Source organism: Peromyscus maniculatus, chromosome 7, assembly GCF_049852395.1.
Source record: "Peromyscus maniculatus bairdii isolate BWxNUB_F1_BW_parent chromosome 7, HU_Pman_BW_mat_3.1, whole genome shotgun sequence".
Lineage (NCBI taxonomy): Eukaryota > Metazoa > Chordata > Mammalia > Rodentia > Cricetidae > Peromyscus > Peromyscus maniculatus.
In genome coordinates this window covers 120,599,289-120,620,858 of record NC_134858.1, presented here as the reverse complement: position 1 = coordinate 120,620,858, position 21,570 = coordinate 120,599,289, and the positions used below count along the sequence as shown (strand labels likewise).

General features: G+C 40.0%; 2 protein-coding genes across 7 annotated transcripts in view; both read right to left on the bottom strand.

Annotated features, from left to right (window-relative positions):
• Positions 1–4,569, bottom strand: part of Tcaim (T cell activation inhibitor, mitochondrial) — a 33,074-nt gene extending 28,505 nt beyond the window's left edge. For 2 of the 4 annotated variants that reach the window (XM_006982879.4, XM_042281957.2), the window contains exons 1-3: positions 4,436–4,569; positions 3,493–3,573; positions 898–967 (exon numbers count right to left, since the gene is read on the bottom strand). In XM_006982879.4, coding sequence (XP_006982941.1) covers positions 898–956 — 59 coding nt within the window. In that variant the 5' untranslated portion in view covers positions 957–967; positions 3,493–3,573; positions 4,436–4,569. Of the gene's footprint in view, positions 1–897; positions 968–3,492; positions 3,574–4,212 lie in introns of all 4 variants that reach the window. The other 2 variants (XM_042281956.2, XM_076575522.1) reach the window with 2 other exon arrangements.
• Positions 4,570–6,414: 1,845 nt separating this feature from the next.
• Topaz1 (testis and ovary specific TOPAZ 1) overlaps positions 6,415–21,570 on the bottom strand; it is a 58,359-nt gene continuing 43,203 nt past the window's right edge. For 2 of the 3 annotated variants that reach the window (XM_006982882.4, XM_042281950.2), the window contains exons 16-20: positions 17,715–17,880; positions 16,861–17,025; positions 11,654–11,857; positions 9,523–9,706; positions 6,415–6,711 (exon numbers count right to left, since the gene is read on the bottom strand). In XM_006982882.4, the coding sequence (XP_006982944.4) occupies positions 6,492–6,711; positions 9,523–9,706; positions 11,654–11,857; positions 16,861–17,025; positions 17,715–17,880 (939 nt within the window). In that variant the 3' untranslated portion in view covers positions 6,415–6,491. The remainder of the gene's footprint in view (positions 6,712–9,522; positions 9,707–11,653; positions 11,858–16,860; positions 17,026–17,714; positions 17,881–21,570) is intronic. The other variant, XM_076575514.1, reaches the window with a different exon arrangement.

Below are 21,570 nucleotides of genomic sequence, written 5' to 3'. Positions count from 1 at the left end.
AATGTTTTGTACTGTTCAAATGATAGAGATTACAGACTTCCTCTGCTACCAGACTGCCATCACTGAGGCAGCTTGCACAGCCTCCTCACTAGTCAACTTTTTCCAATCTATGCTGCATGCCACTGAACTCCTTACACAAACACTTCTGACAGCTTCCACATGATAGCTTTCTACATGGTAAGATTAATTTGAGTGTTATATTTAAAAGCATCAGTAATTATTTCTTAATCAATCCTTATAACTCACTCTCAAATACTCCTTATAGAAACTAAGTTGAGTGTGGTAGCAGAAGTCTGTAATTCCAGTGGGGTGGAAAAGGGAGGATCAGGAAATCAAGAATTAGCCATGGCTACATAATGAATTTGAGGCCAGCCTGGGCTATGAGACTTTGTCTAAAGTCTTCCATAGACCCCTCAGCCAAGCCCCAATGATATTCCTTATTCTTCTCTTTTTACCTCATTTCTAAGCCCCCACACTTCCACTGTGCCACAAACTTCCACCTGTCCAAGTTGTACTTATTTATAGAATTGCTGCATATCTACTATGCACCAGGAGCAATTTGTATTCTTATTATAGTCATTCTCTTTTAAACTCTAAAACATCAAACTATGTGCTCTATAGTTAGGGAATATAATACTGTGCTGGGGGTGGTTTCATCTGCTTTTTCCTCTTAATCTTTCATATAGAACTATTCTGTTAGGATCTGTTATCTCCTGCTTTGAATGGAGCCTTAGACAATTTGGCTGCTCATATGAATTTTCTCTTCTTTTTTGTTGTTGTTGTTTCTGCCTAAAACCATAAGATGAAACAGTTTTGGGATCTAAAAACAAGTTGAAATTAGCTCAATACATAACAGATCTTCCCCTAAACAAACAAAGAGTGGGGCAGAGAGCTTACCTCTTCAAAGGCTTCAGGTGGCAAAACATTTCTGAATATGCACGCCAACTTCCAAGCATCCATTAATTGCCTAACAGATTAACAAGCAAACAGAAGAACCGAACAGGTGAAATTTGAGATTAAGTTTGATATATTACCATTATGTTACTATCTTCAAAGTGAAGTGCTTAAGTATTAACTTAATCAAATATGTATAAACTACGTGTGTGAGGTGTCTTAGTTATTTTTCTGTTGCTGTGATGAAACTCCCTGACAAAGCAACATAAAGGAGAAAGTTTGTTTTGGCTTAGTTCCAGGAGGGGTCTGGTCCATCAGCTGGTTAGACATGGCACCAGGAAGGGAAGGCATGGTAGCAGGAGGAATCAGAAACCGGAAGTGGGGTGGACTATAAAACCTCATGGCTGCTGCTCGTGATGTACTTCTTCCAACAAGGCACCACCTCCTAAAGATCCCATAACCTTCTCAGATAATGCCACCAGCTATTTATGACTTTCTTTTGTTCTGTGACTAAAAGCTCATGTAACTGCTTCTACATTAGAATATATTATTCAGGGAAAACATTGAATCCATCTACCTAGGCCATAGTCATTCATATTTGATATATAATATGAACTTCCTATTATTATTACCTTTGTGGGGAGAAATAAGTTTTCTGTTACACTTTTTTTTTGGTTTTTCGAGACAGGGTTTCTCTGTGTAGCTTTGCGCCTTTCCTGGGACTCACTTGGTAGCCCAGGCTGGCCTCGAGCTCACAGAGATCCGCCTGCCTCTGCCTCCTGAGTGCTGGGATTAAAGGCGTGCACCACCACTGCCGGCATTCTGTTACACTTTTAAATCTATATGAAAACCTTTTCTTAATAAACTCTAACCTGCGGGCGGTGGTGGCGCACGCCTTTAATCCCAGCACTCGGGAGGCAGAGCCAGGCGGATCTCTGTGAGTTCGAGGCCAGCCTGGACTACCAAGTGAGTCCCAGGAAAGGCACAAAGCTACACAGAGAAACCCTGTCTTGAAAAACAAAAACAAAGCAAAACAAAAACAAACAAACAAACAAAAAAAAAACCACCTCTAATCTGTCTTCATACTGTCTTATCCTGAAATTCTTTTTCTGCAATGTAAATCAAGATCTCAGCTTCAACTGAGTAAAATCTCTGAAAGAACTCAGTCTGTACAGTCAGCTGCAAGGGACTGTCTCTTCCACAGCTGCAGACCGAGACACAGAGGATCAAAGGCATACTGTTCCAGAACATGGGATGGGTGCTGTCCTATGCTAATGAAACTAGCTCCAAAAGCTGAGCGTAGCTACATCAGCCACAGAGTTCTGTCTTCAGACCAATTCTCAGGACTCCTGTCAACATTCCCCATCCATTCAGAGAAAACCTCAGGCATGCTACAGAGTGACTAAAGAAACTCACTCACTGTCTAATCAGCATTCTGATTCTTTTTGTTTGTTTTTTCGAGACAGGGTTTCTCTGTGTAGCTTTGGAGCCTGTCCTGGAAGTTGCTCTATAGATCATGCTGGCCTCAAACTCACAGAGATCCGCCTGTCTTTGCCTCCCGGGTGCTGGGATTAAAGGTGTGTGCCACCACTGCCCAGCTGCATTCTGATTCCTTAATTCACCAGTTTACCAATAGATATTTACTCAATACTGTGTTAGGCCCAGGGCAAAGCACTAAAAAAAGCACTGACAGTTACTTTCACTAAACTTACAGTGTAGGAAGAAGGGGTAGAGAAGTGGGACACACACAAGCAAACAACCATAAAACAAAACAGCCAACGCAACCATTCAGATCTGCAGAGTAATGGCAGGAGGACACCGTATAGACTCGTCCCAAGGAAGTGGTCTACCATGTGGACAGAGGGCAGGTGTGGAAGGAAAGAATTCATTTACAAACCAGGATCAATGAATATTTGAATTTACTTAATACCGATATTACCTTCCCCTTCCTCTCTTGAGGTCTGCAACTCTCTATGTAGCTCTATGGAACTTGCTATGCAGATCCAACTGCCTCTGGCCATTATTTTTGACAAGTACAGAAATTGTCAAATAAAGGCCTCCCAAGATTGAGCTTTGGCCTCTTGGCACAATTTGTATTTGAAAGTAATTTAAACTAAGTTAACTTCACACTACTCTCACTTTAGTAGAGTGCAACTATCTTGGGAGGTTTTAGAAGAAATTTGTTCTCTCAAGTAGTGATAAAACCATGCATTTCTTCCTTATCTTTTTTGTTTTTGGAAACGGGATCTCACTATGTAGACCAGGCTAGCATCCAACTCAGAGACCCTACTACTTTTTTTTTTTTGCCCCTGGAGCGCTGGACTTAAAAGTATGCACCCTCTCACCCACAGACCAGACATTTTCCCCATTGCTTTTAGGTTTCCCACTTAGAGTAAGGTAAAAAGTAAACAAGAAGGGCAAAATGAGGAAACAGTATTAGATAAATCGATAGATGACAAGTTTTTTAGCTTCCTTTTTTATATCTCTTGCTGGAGATTTAAATCAGAATTGGTTCTTGACGGTTAAAGGCACAGGAAAAAATACTACAGTTGGAAACACTTCAATTCAAGGATACAGGCACTTCTGGCCCAGTCTCACCTATATACAGGCCTTGGTGCTACTCCAGGGTCCAATTAAACCCAGAATTTAATTCATCCAGTTGAGTGTCAGTCTCCAACCCTAAAATTTGGCACAAGAAAAAGTGTTATGACAAAGCTCTTCAAACCTGCGGTTGCCTCTCAAACCATTTGCATCCTATAGGATTAGGATAGGACATGTCTTTTGGGCCTTCCCATTATGGAGGTCTAAGTATTTCACAGTGCACCCACTCTAGCATTCCAGTTTACCCGAGCTTAAAATCCCTTCATCAACACTAAGCAAAAAGGGCTCAGGCATCTCCAGTTCCTTTTCAGTAGGCCATCATTAGATAAATGCTTCAGCCAGCCAGCCAGCCAGCCAGCCAAACTTTTGACACTTTTTAAAAACACTATGAGCTCTATATTAAACCCGGAATCTCCAGTAGTCGTATACTGGTGGACTCCCGCCTGACCGTGTCCTTTCACCAGTATCCTATACTCCTAAAGTCCGTTCCCACACATATTCCGTAGACTTCTTGAATGAACTAGCAAAGTCACCTCGCTCTTCAGTGGTGTCGTGCACCTCCTCAAGGACCTCGGGGAGTCTACTTAGCCAAAAGTCTGATTACAGGTCTAGGGGTGAACTGGTGGGCCTGCAACTTGGCCCAAAACTTGGGGTGGAGCTCCTCCCAGGGCCCCGCCAACCCCAAGGCTTTCTCAGTAGCCTGAACCCGGCTCCCACCTGGAGGCCTCGCCTACGCCTCAGGCGGGCACAGGCCTGGGTCCCCGGCTGGAGCCCGGGTCACCCTGAGCCCGCAGAACCCACGCTCTTTGGCTACGACGGACCGGCCTTCCTCCTTGAGCGCCTGTGCACGGCTGCCGGCCGGCGGCTCTCAGCCAGGAGTTCGGCTGTCGCTGACCTCCCTCCCTCCCCGCTTCAAAGCCGCATCAGTGTGAGTCCTTACCCCGCTACTTGCGGGGTTCCGAAGGGAGCTTCGGGAGACACAGCCCGCAGCACTGCGCAGACTATGTCTGAGGGCGAAAGATGATTGGCGGGTAGGTGGGGACGAAGAGCAAAGGTAGAGGAGGAGCCGGGGCCAGGGGGGCGGGGCGAATGCGCGCATGCGCAGCGCCCTGGTTTGGGGGGAGGGAGGGGTTGCGCAGAGCGCTCTGCTGACGCACGTCAAGGCTGAGCAGCCGTTGGCAGTACTGGTCTGCTCCTCAGATGCAGCTGAGTTTGAAGTATCCTGTTCCTCTCTGGCTTACATTTCCTACTTGACTTTGCCTCAAGCATTATCTGGATTTGCTCATTATCATCTGTGTCCCACGCTGGCCTTGAACTTGCAACGATTCTCCTGCCTCAGCCACCACACCTCGCTACTAGGCTATTTTTAAATGTTAATTGTTCTCAGTCAGCATGGGCTTTCTACTTTTTTATGTCACACCTGTAACTTTGATCTCCAGAACTGTAAGATAGAACAGTAACTTCTCTTTTCGCAAATACTACCTCTTGGCTCAGTTGACAGGCAAAAAGCCTGCGTTTTTCTAGGGCCAAGCCAAGTCCTGTCTCTTCTCTTGGGTGAATCTTTGCTCTCCCGCATTGCTGCAGCCCCAGTCTCTAGGTTGTCTGTAGGAGCGTGGTTTGTAATTGCCCACGCGAATTCCCTCGTCGCACTCACCTCGTGACTGCGGCAGTGTGCCAGACACTTCACTCAAGCTTGAGAGTGCTAGGACTTCATTTTCCTTTACTTATTTTGAGAGCTCCTTTAAATACTTTGTCGTCGTCCTCCCCCCCCCCCCACTCACCACTTGTCCTTTTATTACCCTATTCAGTTTTTTTTTTCTTAAAGACTTGAATTTGTGGCTTACAATATTAAGAATGAGGATTTCACGAAAGAGAGTAGGCTATAGATACTGAAGATGATTTCTTAGTGCTTTGGGAAAACGCTTGTTAGATATTTAACTTTTGGCATATTAATATTTTCTTTAGCAAAACTAACTTAACACACATCAGTTACACATTGTCAAAAATCCTACAATGCTGTGCAGGTTAGGTCACTCAGCAGAGAAAGGTGTTTTCTGTCAGATCCACAAGTTTGACTACCTCGGTTTGATCACCAGATAAAGGTGGAAGGAAAGAACAGATTCCAAAAAGCTGTCTTGCAACTTCACACGGATATGGCAGGTGTGCGCCCTCCCCTATCATACACACAATAATAATCATAGACACTAGAAGGAAATTGTTGAGGGTAATTTAAACGGTTGTTATAAAGCTCTGAATTTTAGTGTTTTAAGTTTGTGTTGGTTAGTTTTATGTCAACTTGACACAAACTAGAATCATAAGAGAAGAGAACCTCAATCGAGAAAAAGCCATAAGATCTGGCTTTAAGGCATTTTTTTAATTAGTGATTAATGGGGGAAGGCCCAGCCCATTGTGGGTGTGGCCAACCCTGGGCTGGTGGTCCTGGGTTCTGTAAGAAAGCAGGCTGAGCAAGCCAGTAAGCAGCACCCCTCCCTGGCCTCTGTATCAGCTCCTGCCTCCAGGTTCCTGCCCTGTGTGAGTTCCTGCCGTGACACTTCCGTCAATGATGGACTGTGATCTGGAAGTGTAAGCCAAATAAACCTTTTATCCCCAACGTGCCTTTGGTCATTTTGTTTCATTCCAGCAGTAGTAACCCTGACTATGGCAAAGTCATTTATAGTGTTTGATGATTCTTAATCACCACACTGAGTACCCTGGGGTACATTCACAGCATGCAGTGTATGGGCTTTAAAAAGAATTACCATCCTTAGGTCCTTCTAAATTTAAGTAAAAAAAAATTTTAAAAATCACTTTTTACTGTTAATAAAACCACTGCAAGCAAATGAAATTTTTTATTGCTTGAAAACTATTTGATAACTTCTAGTGTCAATAAGATACAAATGCTGAATACAATGAGAGCTATTTTTATTGTCTTTTATTTTCAACAATGATTACTTAAACTTAAAAAAAAAAAAACCCAACAACAACACGTTTATTAACTAATGGTTGGTGAAAAGCCAGACCTTCCCAGCCCACTTCATATTCTCTTTCAACCATTTCAGGGCAGAACAACGCTCCAAACTGTACACCTGCTCCTTGTTCATGTTGACAGTCATGTGCTTCATGAAAAGCTTGGGGTCTGATATACGAGCAGCCATGATCAATCTTTCTACTGCAGCCTGATAGTCATCCTTGCTTCGAGATTTGTTTTCTTCACATCTGGGTAAAATGAACACAAAAGCAGAAATCCTCAAAAGAAATGGTGTGGTTTCTGTAGGCAAGTCATTTGTGTTTATTGGCTCCAAACTACCATCGCATCTTTTAGCAGTGACTCTTTAGCTTTTTGGACCATAGCTTGCAGTATAAGAGGCATTATTTTATACTAGGACCCAGTAGCAATGGGTGTTTGAGAAACACTGATCTAGAACACAGCTAGTTACCTATATATTTGCATTTACAAAGTTAATAACTATAAATAATAAGCTGTATAAGTTAGTATTAAGTGCAATACATCTTAAATAATTAATAATCACATTAGTTTTCACTTGGTGTTAGTTATTTCTAGCTTCAAGCAAGTACTTAATGTGCAGCTAACATTTAGTAACAAACTGTAGGGCTGTTTGGTCTTCTTTGGTCCGGACTTGGGTACTTCATTAAGTGTTATAATTTTTTTCAAGCTCCATCTGCCATCAACTGTGATTATGTTTACTGACATAAAATTCTTAATTTATGGTAGCTTTTCTTCTGGAGAAAGGAAATCATTAAAAGTATTTAACATATGAGACATCATGTTTTTTTCTTGCTTCTTGTTTCTTGCTCTTGGAACCTTGGGAGTCAGTGAGCATTGAGTTCTGAGAACAGTTCTACCTAAATTAACACCAGCGTGGGCCACTGGATGACCTAAATAAGGCTTGCACTTCAAAAGAGGAAGGGGTATCCAAGTGCCTTCTGGGGCCTCCTAAATTAAATGAGGCACTTTCAAGTCTGATAGAATGAAACACTGAATAGGTGGTATATTCTCAATGTTTAAAAATGAACAAAATTTCATACAGGTTCCCACCCTAAGGCAGGGCTCAGCACACCAGCAAGACAAAACATATTGATCTTCATAAGACAAAGACCTAGGTGTGCCACCGGTCATGGACTAGGGCAACAACTACCCTCACATTAAACAACGAATACAGAGGCTGTGTGTGTGGGAAATGGGATTCAAGAAGAAAATCAAATTCTTTTAAGATAAAACCTAGACACCTCATGCTACACAGTGTCCAGTGTCAAATGAAGGAAGCCCAACCCCTACTAAAAACAGAGCTGTTAGAACAAAGGCTAGTTTCAATGGGTTTTTTAGAAAGTGCAAGTAAAATGATTTCCTCTTGTTAAACAGGGGCTGTACAGCCGGGTGATGGCGGCACACGCCTTTGATCCCAACACTTGGGAGGCAGAAGCAGGCTGATCTCTGTGAGTTCAAGGCCAGCCTGGTCTGCAGTGAAACCTCGTCTCCAAACAAACAAACAAACAAACAAACTGGAGGCTATACCAAATGAGCCCTGTAACAAACTGAGAAAGCAGATTCAGCAGTTCTGAGTATGAGATGTTAGGGAACAACTGGACATGAGTCAACTGGATTTAGGGAAGTTTTGTTAGAGGTGCTGACTATTTCTTGTTCTGAATTTCAAGCATCTTTAAATAGTGAAGAAGCTTGAAAGACAAAGACAGTTTCTCCTTCTGGAGCAAAAGACAGCTTGCTGACAGCTTTAGGCAGTGTCTTCTAGAGAGAAAATGGAAAGCAGACTTTGGGTTCTTTAGGCTTGGCCTTGCCCTCCTGTCAGGGAACCTGCCACATGTTCAGGAGTCCATGTAGGCTATCAGTAGGACTTTAGGGTGATAAGCAGACCATCTGGCTGTTTGCTGTACCACAGCAAGAAAACACCGTTTTAACACAGGAGTCTTGTGTCCTATGCTAGCACGCATGGACCTGTGGCAGGCCAACTTGCAAATGGGTAAAATCTCAGACCTTCATGGTCCTTGCCTGATGGTCACAAAAGGCACTTGGCTTCCTCCCACCCTTCTCTCTCTTGTATCACTCACTCTGGGAGAAGCTGGCTCTCAAAAAGACTATTTTTAAAATACGTTTTTTTATATTAAACTTTACATTTAAAAATTGAGATTCTTGCCGGGCGGTGGTGGCGCACGCCTTTAATCCCAGCACTCGGGAGGCAGAGCCAGGCGGATCTCTGTGAGTTCGAGGCCAGCCTGGGCTACCAAGTGAGTCCCAGGAAAGGCGCAAAGCTACACAGAGAAACCCTGTCTCGAAAAAAAACCAAAAAAAAAAAAAAAATTGAGATTCTACTGCTGAAAAACTGAAGATTTTCTCAGAGATAAGGTGTGTAAGTGTCCACACTGACATGGTATTTATGTCAGATTGTGTCATTCTGGATCTGTAAGGGATAAAGAAAAGATTCATAGCTAAAATTTTTAGATAAAGACCCTTTAAGGTGCCACATTTTTTTTTTTTTTTTTTTTTTTTTTTGGTTTTTCGAGACAGGGTTTCTCTGTGTAGCTTTGCGCCTTTCCTGGAACTCACTTGGTAGCCCAGGCTGGCCTCGAACTCACAGAGATCCGCCTGGCTCTGCCTCCCGAGTGCTGGAATTAAAGGCGTGCGCCACCACCGCCCGGCAAGGTGCCACATTTTTTAACACAAAAAAGGTTGGCACTTAAAGAAGATCTATATCATATGGCATGTATTAACATCTGCTTACTAGGTGTTAACTTCTTTGGCCTTTATTTTGGTCAAGAATCAAACTCCAGGTTCTCATGAATCTATACACTTTACCACTGAAGTTCATCCCCAGCCCCTTAACTTGTTTGTTTTAAGCTTCAAGTAGGTCTTGTTCTTTTTTAGTCTAAATGTTAGCCAAATTTTATTTATTTATATTATATTATATATATAATATAGTATAAATAAACATAACATGCACGTACTGAATTAAAGAGTAGGTGTGGGGCCACATCTATGTTCAGAATGCTCACCTTTTCAAAACGATCTGTAGCACTTGTGTGGAAGTTCCTGGACTCTGAATACTAACAGCATTAGACACCAGAAATATTTCGATAGCTAAAAGCATTTCAATCTCGGATAAATAGGAGGGAACCAGTAGAAGTTTCCGGTATAAGTTTTCCTCTAATGGTGGGTAGCAACCCAGGGAAAGAGCACCTGAAAATTAAGCAATAGGTCACACGTCCCCAAACCTCAATAGGTAAGACATAAGACTTCTAAGTATCCACAGCTTGGCAGCTACTTACAGGTCAGGGTAACTTTTTACATTTGCAGATTTATTACACCTTTTATGACAGCAAACATATTGGTACATTAGATACTACTCTTTATGAGAACTCTGAAAAATGACCTTTGAGTTTTACTGTGACAAATACCCATTTTTTTTCAAGTCATAGTAATATATATGACATAATTTCAAAATAATTAGTAAGCAGCCAGGTGTGGCGGCACGCCTGTGATCTCAGCACTTCGGAGGCTGAAGCAGGACTGTGAGTTGGAGGCAATGCTATATACAGTGAGATTCTTTCAAACAAAAGAAAAACAAGAAGAAAAAAACTCCTAACCAAACAGCTACTTAGGTTTTAATGGGATTAGGTCTACAAACAACCTGATACTTTTATGGTCACTGTCTACCCTAAATTATGAATACAAAACATGACTATAATGTGAGAGTGCCACTTGCTGTTAATACTTACGGTGGCAGTCTGAGTTTACTTCAAGGTACCATCACACCATGTGGCTATTACTGTTCCTACTCTGCCTGGCAAGTGCAGAGCACAAGATACGAAGTGCAGCTCCATCCTGTATATGGCCGCCACATTCCCAACTCCATGTTTCAAGAGAACAGATTTGACTTAACTTTAAACTGCTTGGCTGCTTATTAGAAATGATAGTTAACACTCTGAGGACACCCAATTGGACATGGACAATATTATATACTGTGGTGATATTTTATTTGTGCTGAAATTTATTTGTATGCTAATAAATAAAGTTTGCCTGGAGATCAGAGGTCATAGTCAGCCATAAGCAGAAGTCAGGTGGTGGTAGCATGTGCCCTTAATCTGATCACATGGCAGACAGAATCTCTGTGTGGTCAAAAATACAGCCAAGCATGGTGACACACGCCTTTAATCCAAGTACCAACCATAGAGACCTGGAGGTCTGTATAGACAGGCAGTGATGAGGAAGTCCTGTGGCTGGGCTTCAGAGCCAATGAGAAGGCAGAACAGGAAGGCAATAAAAGCACAGGTTAGACAGGAAGAAGCTCTCTGGGGAAGCGACAGCGAGGTGGTAAGCTAAGGCTAGTCACTATTTCTCTGATCTCTTCGGCTATTACTGCTGTATTTGGCTCTGTGTTTCTTATTTAATAAGACTGTTTAGAAATTTGTCTACAATATACAGTTGATCAAAATCAAATTAAATCTGTACATAGATTTTGTTTAAAATATTTTTTTCCTTCAAGAAAGTAGTTCAGTGTAAGCAGGTGATAATGCTAATCTCTGAGAACTATATCTAAACATAATCCAAAGATGTTCTAGTAATATTTAAATATTTAAATTTTATTTAATTATTGTTATGTTTATGTATTTATGCACATGCATAAAACATGAGACCCTGTTAAAAAAAAATCAAAACCTAAAACCCCAAAACAAAACACTTATGCTTATTACCTATAATGCAACCTAATTATTTTCCCATTTCATTGGGAAGAGAAGTTCCTACTTGGTGAGGTGATTATAGCTGGAAGTTTGAAAACATGTCTAGCTCAGGGAGAGTAGTAAGGATATCTGTCACTCAAATATTTAAATTTCAATCCACTCCACGTATTTATTCCTGTGTTGTAAGATATGTCAAACTGTTTCCAGTTTCCTTTGCTTGCCCTCTATTGGAATTGATAACATGCTAAGAGAAAAATATGGTACTTGTAAACAAAGGACAAAAAAACAAGTTTTAAAAGTCAGCATAGATCAGACCACTGCCTCTGAATATGTACTATTATTTTTTTACATATTTAAAAATCTAGTTTTAAATATTATAGATGGATCCTGGATTAGAAGACAATAAAACCCAACATATTAATTGAAACATTGCAATGGAACTTACTTTTGTAGTGGGCCCTGGCTTTGAGCCACAAACAACTCCTTCCTAAGGAAGTGATTAGTCTCCTGAGAAAGGAAAAGTCAATAGGGATGCTTTTCGAAACCATGAACTCCGCTACAGAAGATGATATGACAAGACTGTTACTTTCTATACAGGCATCTAGAAGTTTATTAAAAAGAAGACTATACTGGGAAACCTCCACAGTTTCTGAAATGAAGAAAAAACAAAACAAAGCAATGATTCAATAAAATGAAAAATGATCAATGACATAAAGACCGATATTAATCTTCAGCTTTCTTCCCCCACAATCCCAGCCTTGCTTCCCATTACAGAAATCAGACCCACTGAAGTACAATCATCGTTCATACTCTCCAAGTTAGAAACAGAAAACCCTTTGGCACAGCAAAACTGTTACTTCCTTTGTAATGGAGAATGTAAAAGGAAGCTTGTCAAAGACTTTGGAAGTTGCAGTAGCTTCTCCACATTTGTTCCCCATATGAGGTTGAATCTGCAGTCTTGAAAAATTTCATGGTTCTTTTTTTTTTTTTTTTCCATCACAGGCAATTTATTTTGTTCTATTCATTCACAGTTAATACAGAAAATACTTGGAAACATTTCCATATAATATTTGACACAGAAATCATCAAATAGAAGTATACAATGTTGACAGGAGGCAGTACATTTATAATTTATAACCCCAAATGTATTTATAAATTAAAAATGGAAAGATCTACAAATGAAATTATGAAGGTTCACCAAAGTCATTTAATCTGTCAGTTTCTCATTCATTTTTATGTCTTAATAATATTCTATTGTATGAATAAGCCACATTTTATTTCTCTCCAGTATTTGATAGCTATTTGAGTTGTTTTAACTTTTTTACTATTAGCAACACACTGCTGTAAACCTTCATGTACATGTTTCATAGGTGCACATTTTCAGTAGTTTGAGGTTATATTCCTAAGGGTAGAATTGTTGAGTAACAGTAACAATGTTTTGCATTTTGACCAACCACCAGACTGTTTTGCCAAAGTGGCACACCATTTTACAATCTCACCAAATCCTTGTTTTTAAGGCTCTGATTTTTGTACAAAAGCATTCAATCATTCTGTCAGACCAAACCAGGAAAAGTAAGCTATAGTTCAGAGCTGTTCTATTCCATTTACTATGCAAAGCCAATCTTGGCATTTGCAACTCTCAGCCCTTTTGAGTATTCTTGCAGTGTTCACCTTTTCCTCCACCACTTTTTTTTTCTTCTTTTTTTCTGGTTTATTTCTATCTATTACAAATGTATAAAAAATCCTCCATCAACACTGCTGATAGCAGCAGAACCTTGAGAAATATACCTTTGGTTTGCCTCAGAAAAGGAACACATATTGTACTGTAAAGTTTATAAAATTGGCGCAAAACATTGTAATAATGTTACAATACCAGTTTTAAGAGTTCAGTGACTAATGGGGAGCCGATGGGATACATGCAGAACTGTGAAAGCGATCTCACTTAGCCAGCTGTACACGTAGACTGTAAATCTACATTCAGATCATTTCTGAACTAAGACTATCATCTCAGTTTATCTGTTGAGGTCAACCAGGAAACCCTAGAATATACCTTAATTTTTGCAAAAAAACAAAATAGGGGGAGGGGTTTCTTCAGCATTTCAGTCCACGAGTAACAGTATCCTAACAGGCAAAGTGTTCTCTCACTGTCAACATAGAATGAACTGCTGCTGGAGGTCAACTTGGGCTTTAATTTGCATTAGCACTTACATGCATAGTAGTCCAAGTTGTTGACCTCATGACTTTAAAAAAAAAAAAAAAAAAAAAAGGTAGCCCCAAATAAGAAGCAGCTCTGAAAAAGAAAATATAACTTAAGATATTTGAGAAAAACAAGGTGAATACAGGTTCAAAAGTAATTAAGATATATTTTCTTAAGGCTATCTAGAATTAGGCTTTAAAGAATTCTACCATTTCAAGTTTACCACTAGTTACTAGATACCTATTTACAAACAAGATGTTCACCTTTTTTGTTCCTTTATCAAGAGAAAAATCTACCTTCAGACTATGAGGGTGGTGATGGGGAGGGACTAGAAAACAAGATTCAAACAATCCCATGCAAATATCACATTTTTCAAATGGAAGAACTCCAAACTGCACTAGAAGTTCCAATCACTAAGACACTTTCCATTGAAATGATTTAAGTACAACTACATGGCACTAATATAGGCCTGACAACCAAGTCCTTGTTTTCTGGAAGAAAGGCCTCAAAAGTCCCACTCAATTCCATATAACAATACTTCAAAGATCAATTAGGTTTTCCTTTCCTTAATATTTTTGTTTTTGACTTCTAATCCTAAAGACTAGATTAAAACTTAGCTCATTTCCCAGAAGGCATTGCTTCCCTTTGCTCTATGAAAGAGTCCACCAAGACCTCTTCCTCAAAACCATCTAGCCCCCAGCCTCCAGCCTTTGCTTGTGATGCATCTTTCTCAACATCCTAAAAAGGTAATGTAGGTAAAATATGCTCATAAACATTAAAACTAGTTGTTAGAAAGACGTAACTAGCTTTATAATTTAAGTTTTAAAGCATAAATACTTGCAGCTTAATCTGCACTGACAATGATTGTCGAAGCCTAGAATTCTACATTTACAAATTCTCATTCACACACACAAAACACACTATTATCACACAACTTGTGTCTTGAGAGAATCTTCTGCTTTTAAATCTTTGGCCTCCCAGTCAATCCCAAATTCAACAAACTTTTCTGAGTTCTGGTAGTTACCTGGACCACTGAGGCATTGCCACAAGACTTCTTCTCTTTTGAAACATCCTTTTTCTCTAGATATTAGGATAGCTACACCAGCTTGTTTCTTCTGTGGTGTATGTTGGTGTGGGATTATCTATTGCTTGATTTTTCATGGATGTGTTTAGCTTCTTTGGGTTGAATTTTCCCTTCTAGTGCTTTCTGTAGGGCTGGGTTTGTAGACAGGTATTGATTAAATCTGGTTTTATCCTGGAATATTTTGTTTACTCCGCCTATGGTGATTAAGAGTTTTGCTGGGTATAATAGTCTGGGTTGGCATCTGTGGTCTCTTAGTGTCTGCATGAGATTTGTCCATGATCTTCTAGCTTTCATAGTCTCTATTGAGTAGTCTGGTGTTATTCTGATGGGTTTACCTTTATATGTTACTTGGTCTTTTTCCTTTGCAGCTCTTAATATTTTTTCTTTGTTCTGTGTGTTTAGTGTTTTGATTATTATGTGGCGAGGGGACTTTTTTTTTGGATCCAGCCTATTCGGTGTTCTGTAAGCTTCTTGTATCTTCATAGGTATTTCTTTCTTTAGGTTAGGAAAGTTTTCTTCTATAATTTTGTTGAATATATTTTCTGTGCCTTTGAGTTGGTATTCTTCTCCTTCTTCTATCCCTATTATTCTTAGGTTTGGTCTTTTCATGGTGTCCCAAATTTCCTGGACGTTTTGTGTTAGCTTCTCCACATTTGTTCCCCATATGAGGTTGAATCTGCAGTCTTGAAAAATTTCATGGTTCTTTTTGCACAGCTCAGACCTCAGCCTTTCATGACTCAAATATATTTGCTCCTAATGTTCACTCCAAAAAAAAAATGTTTTAATGTGTATCCTATTAGTAACTTCTAGGGGAAAGAAGTCACCTTGGAGATTTCCAACTCTGTTATTCCTTTTACTCAACTGGGTCAATGACCTACACTCTAGGTACATGTCATTGTAGGATCTTTAAGTGGTCCAGGCCTTATCAGGAAACGAATCCCTTTCCCTTTAGTATCATTCTAAACACCAAACTTATTATGTCACCCCCTCACTCTGTTCTACACATAAAGAAGGAAACTCCTTTAGTTTGTCATTTATGGATTTCCAGAATCTGGCACACACTGTCCACCTCTAAGCCTGCTTTGTTTCATCATCAACACAACTGTACATTAAAGGCATACTGCGTGGCAAAGAAAGTATCACTATGAGGAAGGCACTTCCTACCAATACTAGCTACAAACAGCATTTCTGAATCAATGGAAAATAAGGTTGAGAAGAGACAGTGAGACCTGGGGAAGGTCCTAAATCATCCTCTGCATCCTTTGTATCATCCTCTGAATTCTGCTCATAGACTCCCTCCTCTTATCTTGAAGCTTGAATTTTAAAATTTAAGAGAACACATTTATTCCAAGATTACTAAGATGTATACTTAATAAGTACTCTTCACTATCTAAATGGAATAAATTAGGGTATGACGCATGCTCATGATGTATAGAGGCAAGGATGAGTAACAAGGATATGCTGACAGGAGCTGCTGACAACAACCCAGAGAAGCATCTTTAAAACCATACACTCAATTTACACAGAACATACTTTATAGAAATGACTTCATTAAAAAAATACTGGAATATAAAGCCTACCCAGACAGGTGGAGAATTGTTTCTTACTAGCTGCTAAGCACCAGACTGGCAAAAAATGAAGGTTGTGTGTGGTGATATCTTATTTGTGCACCCTAATAAAGCTTATCGGAGATCAGAGGAAAAAGCCAGCCACTATATTAAACAAAGAGGTCAGGCAGTGGTAGCACACGCCTTTAATCCTAGCATTCGGGAGGCAGAGATTCATCTGGATCTCTGTGAGTTCAAGGCCACACTGGGAACAGAGCCAGGCATGGTGGCACATGCCTTTAATCCCAGTACTAGTTAACCATAGAGGTTTGGAGGCCTGTACAGACAGATAGGAAGTGATGTAGCTGGTGGAGAGAGGAAGTGAGATGGCAGGGCACAGAAAGGATCATTGCGCTGCCTGATTGAGCAAATATGTGCAGCACAGTCACGAAACCAGCACATGCATGACATAGCTCCATAAGCCCACATGCGCATGTGCAGGGAAATCCTAAAAAACCAGTCACAGACTCCTCTCTCTTCCGCTCTTTTCTCCACCCCCTCCTTGCACACATCTTTCACAGGCCTGGTCACGCTCTTCTGCTTAGCAGTTAAGAGTACCCGCTGTTCCTATAGAGGACTTGGGTTCAGTTCCCAGCACCCACATCAGGCTGTTTACAAACTGGCTGTGACTTAAGTTCTAGGGAGAGCCAATGCCCTCTTCTAGCCTCTGTAGGCACCAGGCATGTATATGATACACACATATATATGTAGGCACTCACTCATACATAAAAAATAAAAATAAATAGACTTAAAAAAAAACATACCTTGAGAGTTCTGAAAGCCTGGTAGATTCCGGAAAACCTCAAATGTCTGTCGGTACAGATTCTTGCCCAGGAGTTGATGTGCAATGGCACAGAGCAAATTATGCCGGTTAAGCACATCCATTGTATCACAAGGCCAAAGTGGTGTGTTGATTATCCATTCCGATTCTCCAAGAAAAACACAAACACACCATGAAAATAACACTTCTCAGGATAATCACAATTGGGAAATAAATATCTTGGTTTGAAGGCACTTTTGCCTAGACATGTGAAAACAGGGACTATGAAGCCATGGTCATGATTTCCCATAGTGGCTGAAGCTGGACTACCTGGGTTTAATTTGGCATGTTATATTTCAAATGATTAATATACCTAATTACACTTTTTAATCTATAGACTTTAACTGTAATAGGTTCAGACTCAAGGTTTCTATGACAACTGGGTCTCATCAAGAACAAACTTTTGCCAACCAAGGCTAAGTTAAAGCCACTTTGTTGGCCTGGAGAGATGGCTCAGAGGTTAAGAACACTGGTTGTTCTTCCAGAGGTCCTGAGTTCAATTCCCAGCAACCACATGGTGGCTCACAACCATCTGTAATGAGATCTGGCGCCCTCTTCTGACCTGCAGGCATATGTGTAGGCAGAACACTGTATACATAATAAAATAAATCTTAAAAAATTAATACATAAAGCCACTTTGTTCTATCGGTTTATACCATAGTGACTTTTCCTATCCACATATTCACTGAAGTTTAGACCAAGCTATCACCTCCAACTCAGATCAACTTAAGGTAATTAAACAGATAGTGTTCACAAGAAGAGTAACAGGTTATTATGCATTCATATATCAGAACTTACCCCTCAGTACCCAAATAGCACCATCTAGGCTCCCGCTTTTGATAAAAATTTCTGCTGCAACATTCACAATTTGACATCTTGGTGCTACTTTCTCAGGTCCTGTAAGTCCTTTTAAACTTGTAAAATGTATTTTTAGCTCATATAGTGTATCTAAGACCTTCCTTCCCTGGAATAAAAATAAAGAACACTAAGCATCATTGATTTACAGTATCAGAGAGACACAAAGTCAGTGCCAACATGCAGAAGACAGTTACCAGTTTGAATTTTTATGCTAGACTAGCAGTAGTCAAATTGCAACAAGACTTTGCCTAAGCTTTTCCTGTTTGGTCACAAAGGTAGAAAGGGAAAACAAGAATTTGCCTCACACTAACCACCCCTCCCTGACTAACAAGCACCCTCTGTCGGCGCCTCTCCTTTGACTGACTTAATGCATTAGGGGTGGAGCTGGGCGGCTCACACCTATAGAAGCTCAGCACTTAGGAAGCTGAGGCAAGGAGATTGCTGACAGTTTAAGGCTGGTTTGGGTTTTAAAGCAAGGCCCATTTCAACAACAACAACAACAACAACAAACAAAACAAGCAAAAAACCAAACCAAACTAAACCAAAAAGATTTCATTGTTTGGGCAGGGGTTCCATGTGTTACTATGGAAAATTATTATCATTTTACTCCTTTTAAAGTTTACCAACCTGAGATCTAAGAGAGTGGATGGAAATGAAAATAATTTGTCACCAAAATTAGATGAAATGTTAGAAAGCCAAAATTTTTAGCTGAAAATTAATTTTTCTACTCAGTAAACGAATTATGTGACAGATTTTACATGAAGATTATCATTGGTTTGGACATAAGAATTGGGTATGAGTTATTATTTTAAACTAGGGGCCAGCCTACTTTCCCTGTAAGCAGCTGAACAAGAAATACTTATTTATTTATTTTTTTCCCAAGACAGGGTTTCTTTGTGTAACAATCCTGGCTGTCCTGGAACTTACTTTGCAGGCCAGGCTGACCTCGAACTCAACAGAGATCTGCCTGCCTGCTGGGATTAAAGGTGTGCACCACCATTCCTGGCCAATAAATACTTTTAAAAAAAGGTTCATTTCATTTTACACTATCTCTAGGTTCCATGTTACATGGATGCAGATGTCTGAGGAAGCCAGGAAAGGGTGTCGGGTCGCCTGTAGCTGGAGTGACAGGAGGTCGTGAGCGCCTGATTTAGATGCTAGCAACTGAACTTGGGTCTTCTGCATGAGCAGTACCTGTTCTTAACCACTGAACTCTCTCTTTAGTGCCCTAATAATAACTACTTTTTAGTCTTTGAGGGCTGCATTTGGTGGCTGAAATTCTTTTGGTTATTGTTTTTAACTCAGAGCTCTTTAAAAATATAAAAGCAAGCAAACAAACAGAGCTGGAGAGATGGCTTGGAGGTTATGAGCACTGGCTGCTCTTACAAAAGACCTGTTCAGTGCCCACAACCTATATGGTGGCTCATAACCACCTATAACTCCAGTTCTAAGGATCTGGTGCCCTCTTTTAGACTCCATAGCACCAGGCATGCACATGGTACACATACATACACTCAGGCAAAATATTCATATACATTTTAAAAATGTAATAAATAAAGGGTTAGAGGTATAACTCAATGGTAAAGGTGCTCGCCTTCCATACAGAAGCCCCAAGTTTGTTCCCCCGCACTGTGTGTATAAAAGGCAAGGCTGAGAAGATGGCTTAATTGGTAAATGCTTGCTTGCCATGCAGTATAAGGCATGTCTCCATCCTCAGCACTTGTGTGAAAGCTGGGTAGGGTAGCACAAGTTTAGAACCCCAGTGCTGAGGAGGCAGGTATAGGAGGATCCCAGAAGTTTGTCTAACTGAAATGGAGAGCTCCAGCTTCACTAAGAAACCCTGTCTCAAAATATAAGGAAGGACAATAATAAAACAACCCATGCCTCTACATGTGTCAGCATGGGCAAGCATATATGTATGTATACACATGTACACGTACACACACACACACACACACACAGAAGTAAGTAATCTTTTAAACTAAGGAAATGTTAAAAACATTTTGAGCTTGTGGGCTATACAAAACAGGCTCTGGGCACAATGTGGCCCATGGGTCTTAGAACCTTAATATTCTGTATTCTTTTCAATCAGATTTTTATAATGATGTGAAAATACTTTTAATATGAATAAATAAATGTTTCTTTCAAGGAATAATTTTTAGCTTAATTTCAACAATTTTGCCTTAAAAAGGAATAGGCTTTAATTGGGCATAGTGTGCATGCTTATAAGTCACAGCACTCAGGAGGCTGAGGAAGTGGGGGGGGGGGTGTCTCTGTGAGTTCAAGGCCAGCTTGGTCTACATAGTGAGTTCTAGGACAGTCAGGTACATAGGGAGAACCTGTCTCAAACAAACAAACAAACAAACAAACAAACAAAAAACAAACAAACAAAAAACCCAGAACAAAGCCTAAACAAAATAGAACAAACAAAAATCAAACCACCTTCTAGTGAGTAAGGCAATGTAAAAATCAACTCACTGAGCGCAACAATTAAATTTTTTGTTAAGATAGAAAAATTCACCAAGGTCTTAATGACCTAAGAAATAATAACCAAATAAATCAGAATAGTCTAAACTTTTAGTTAAATCTGCACATTGTCAAAAAGAGACTTTTGCTCTACAGTCCTCCAGTGTGCAGGCACTCATGTCCAAGAAAGGAACATTATGACTGGCCTTCCACCAGACGCCATAGCTGAGAGGGACCCATCCTGCCACAGAGTGAGCACTAATCTAGAAATCTACACTTTCTGTTCAACCAGTCTGGGTGTAAAAATTTCTTTTAGTCCATGAATGTCACACAAATACAAGTCAACCTGTACTTAAACGTTATTGCACAGATATCCAATTTTGGAATGACCAGAGTAACTTTAACAGTTAATTTAACAGTGATCATACTTAATTGTTGCATTTTGTTAATTCTACCCTTTGCATTACATTTTCATGCCCTCTACATGGACTTTATTGAGTCTACAATTCAATTGATCACTCAGGGAAATCTAAAGGCTGTAAATACAGTGTAGTTTTAAGGGCTGGTGAAGTAGCTCCATGGGTAAAGGCTCTGCTGACAAACCTCATGACCTGAGTTCAATCCCAGGGATTACATAATGGAAGAAGAGAAACAATTTTTGTAAACTGTCCTCTTGACTACAAATGCATGCCATGGTATACATATATACATGTATGCACATATACAAGTAAATAAGTGAAATAAAACAGAACAGTATGGTCTTGAGTCACCAGACCACCTGCATAATGGACTCAGTTAAGAAAGTTAAACATCGGTGGCACATGATGTCTCAGCGTATTCAAGAGGGTGATTTGTAAAGAGTTTTGATGATCATGAGCATCTTGGATGCATCTTAAGAAGGGTGTTTTGAGGCTGAGCATGGGAGCACACACCTTTTATCCCAGCCTTCAGGAGGCAGAGGCAGAGTTCAAGATCAGCCTGGTCTATATACCGAATTCTAGGACAGCTAGGACTACATAGAGAGACTATGTCTCAATGAATGAATAAATAAATAGAAAAGGAAGGTACTTTGAGCGCTTTCAGGATTATAAAGACAACTATGTAGTTGTCAAAGTAAATTATGAGTTGAAAACTTAAATAATTATATTTTAGCACAGCCTCCTATGTGTTGCCTATAATTAGATTCTAAAAAAGTAGCTGGTGTCCCATCACTCCTGCTCAGCATTTGGAAACAAATGTGAAAACTAAGAACTCACGAAGTAGTCTAAGGTAACATTCTGTGTGCCTCAAGTGACTGTGAGAAAATTTCTGATTTGAAGGATTACTTCAT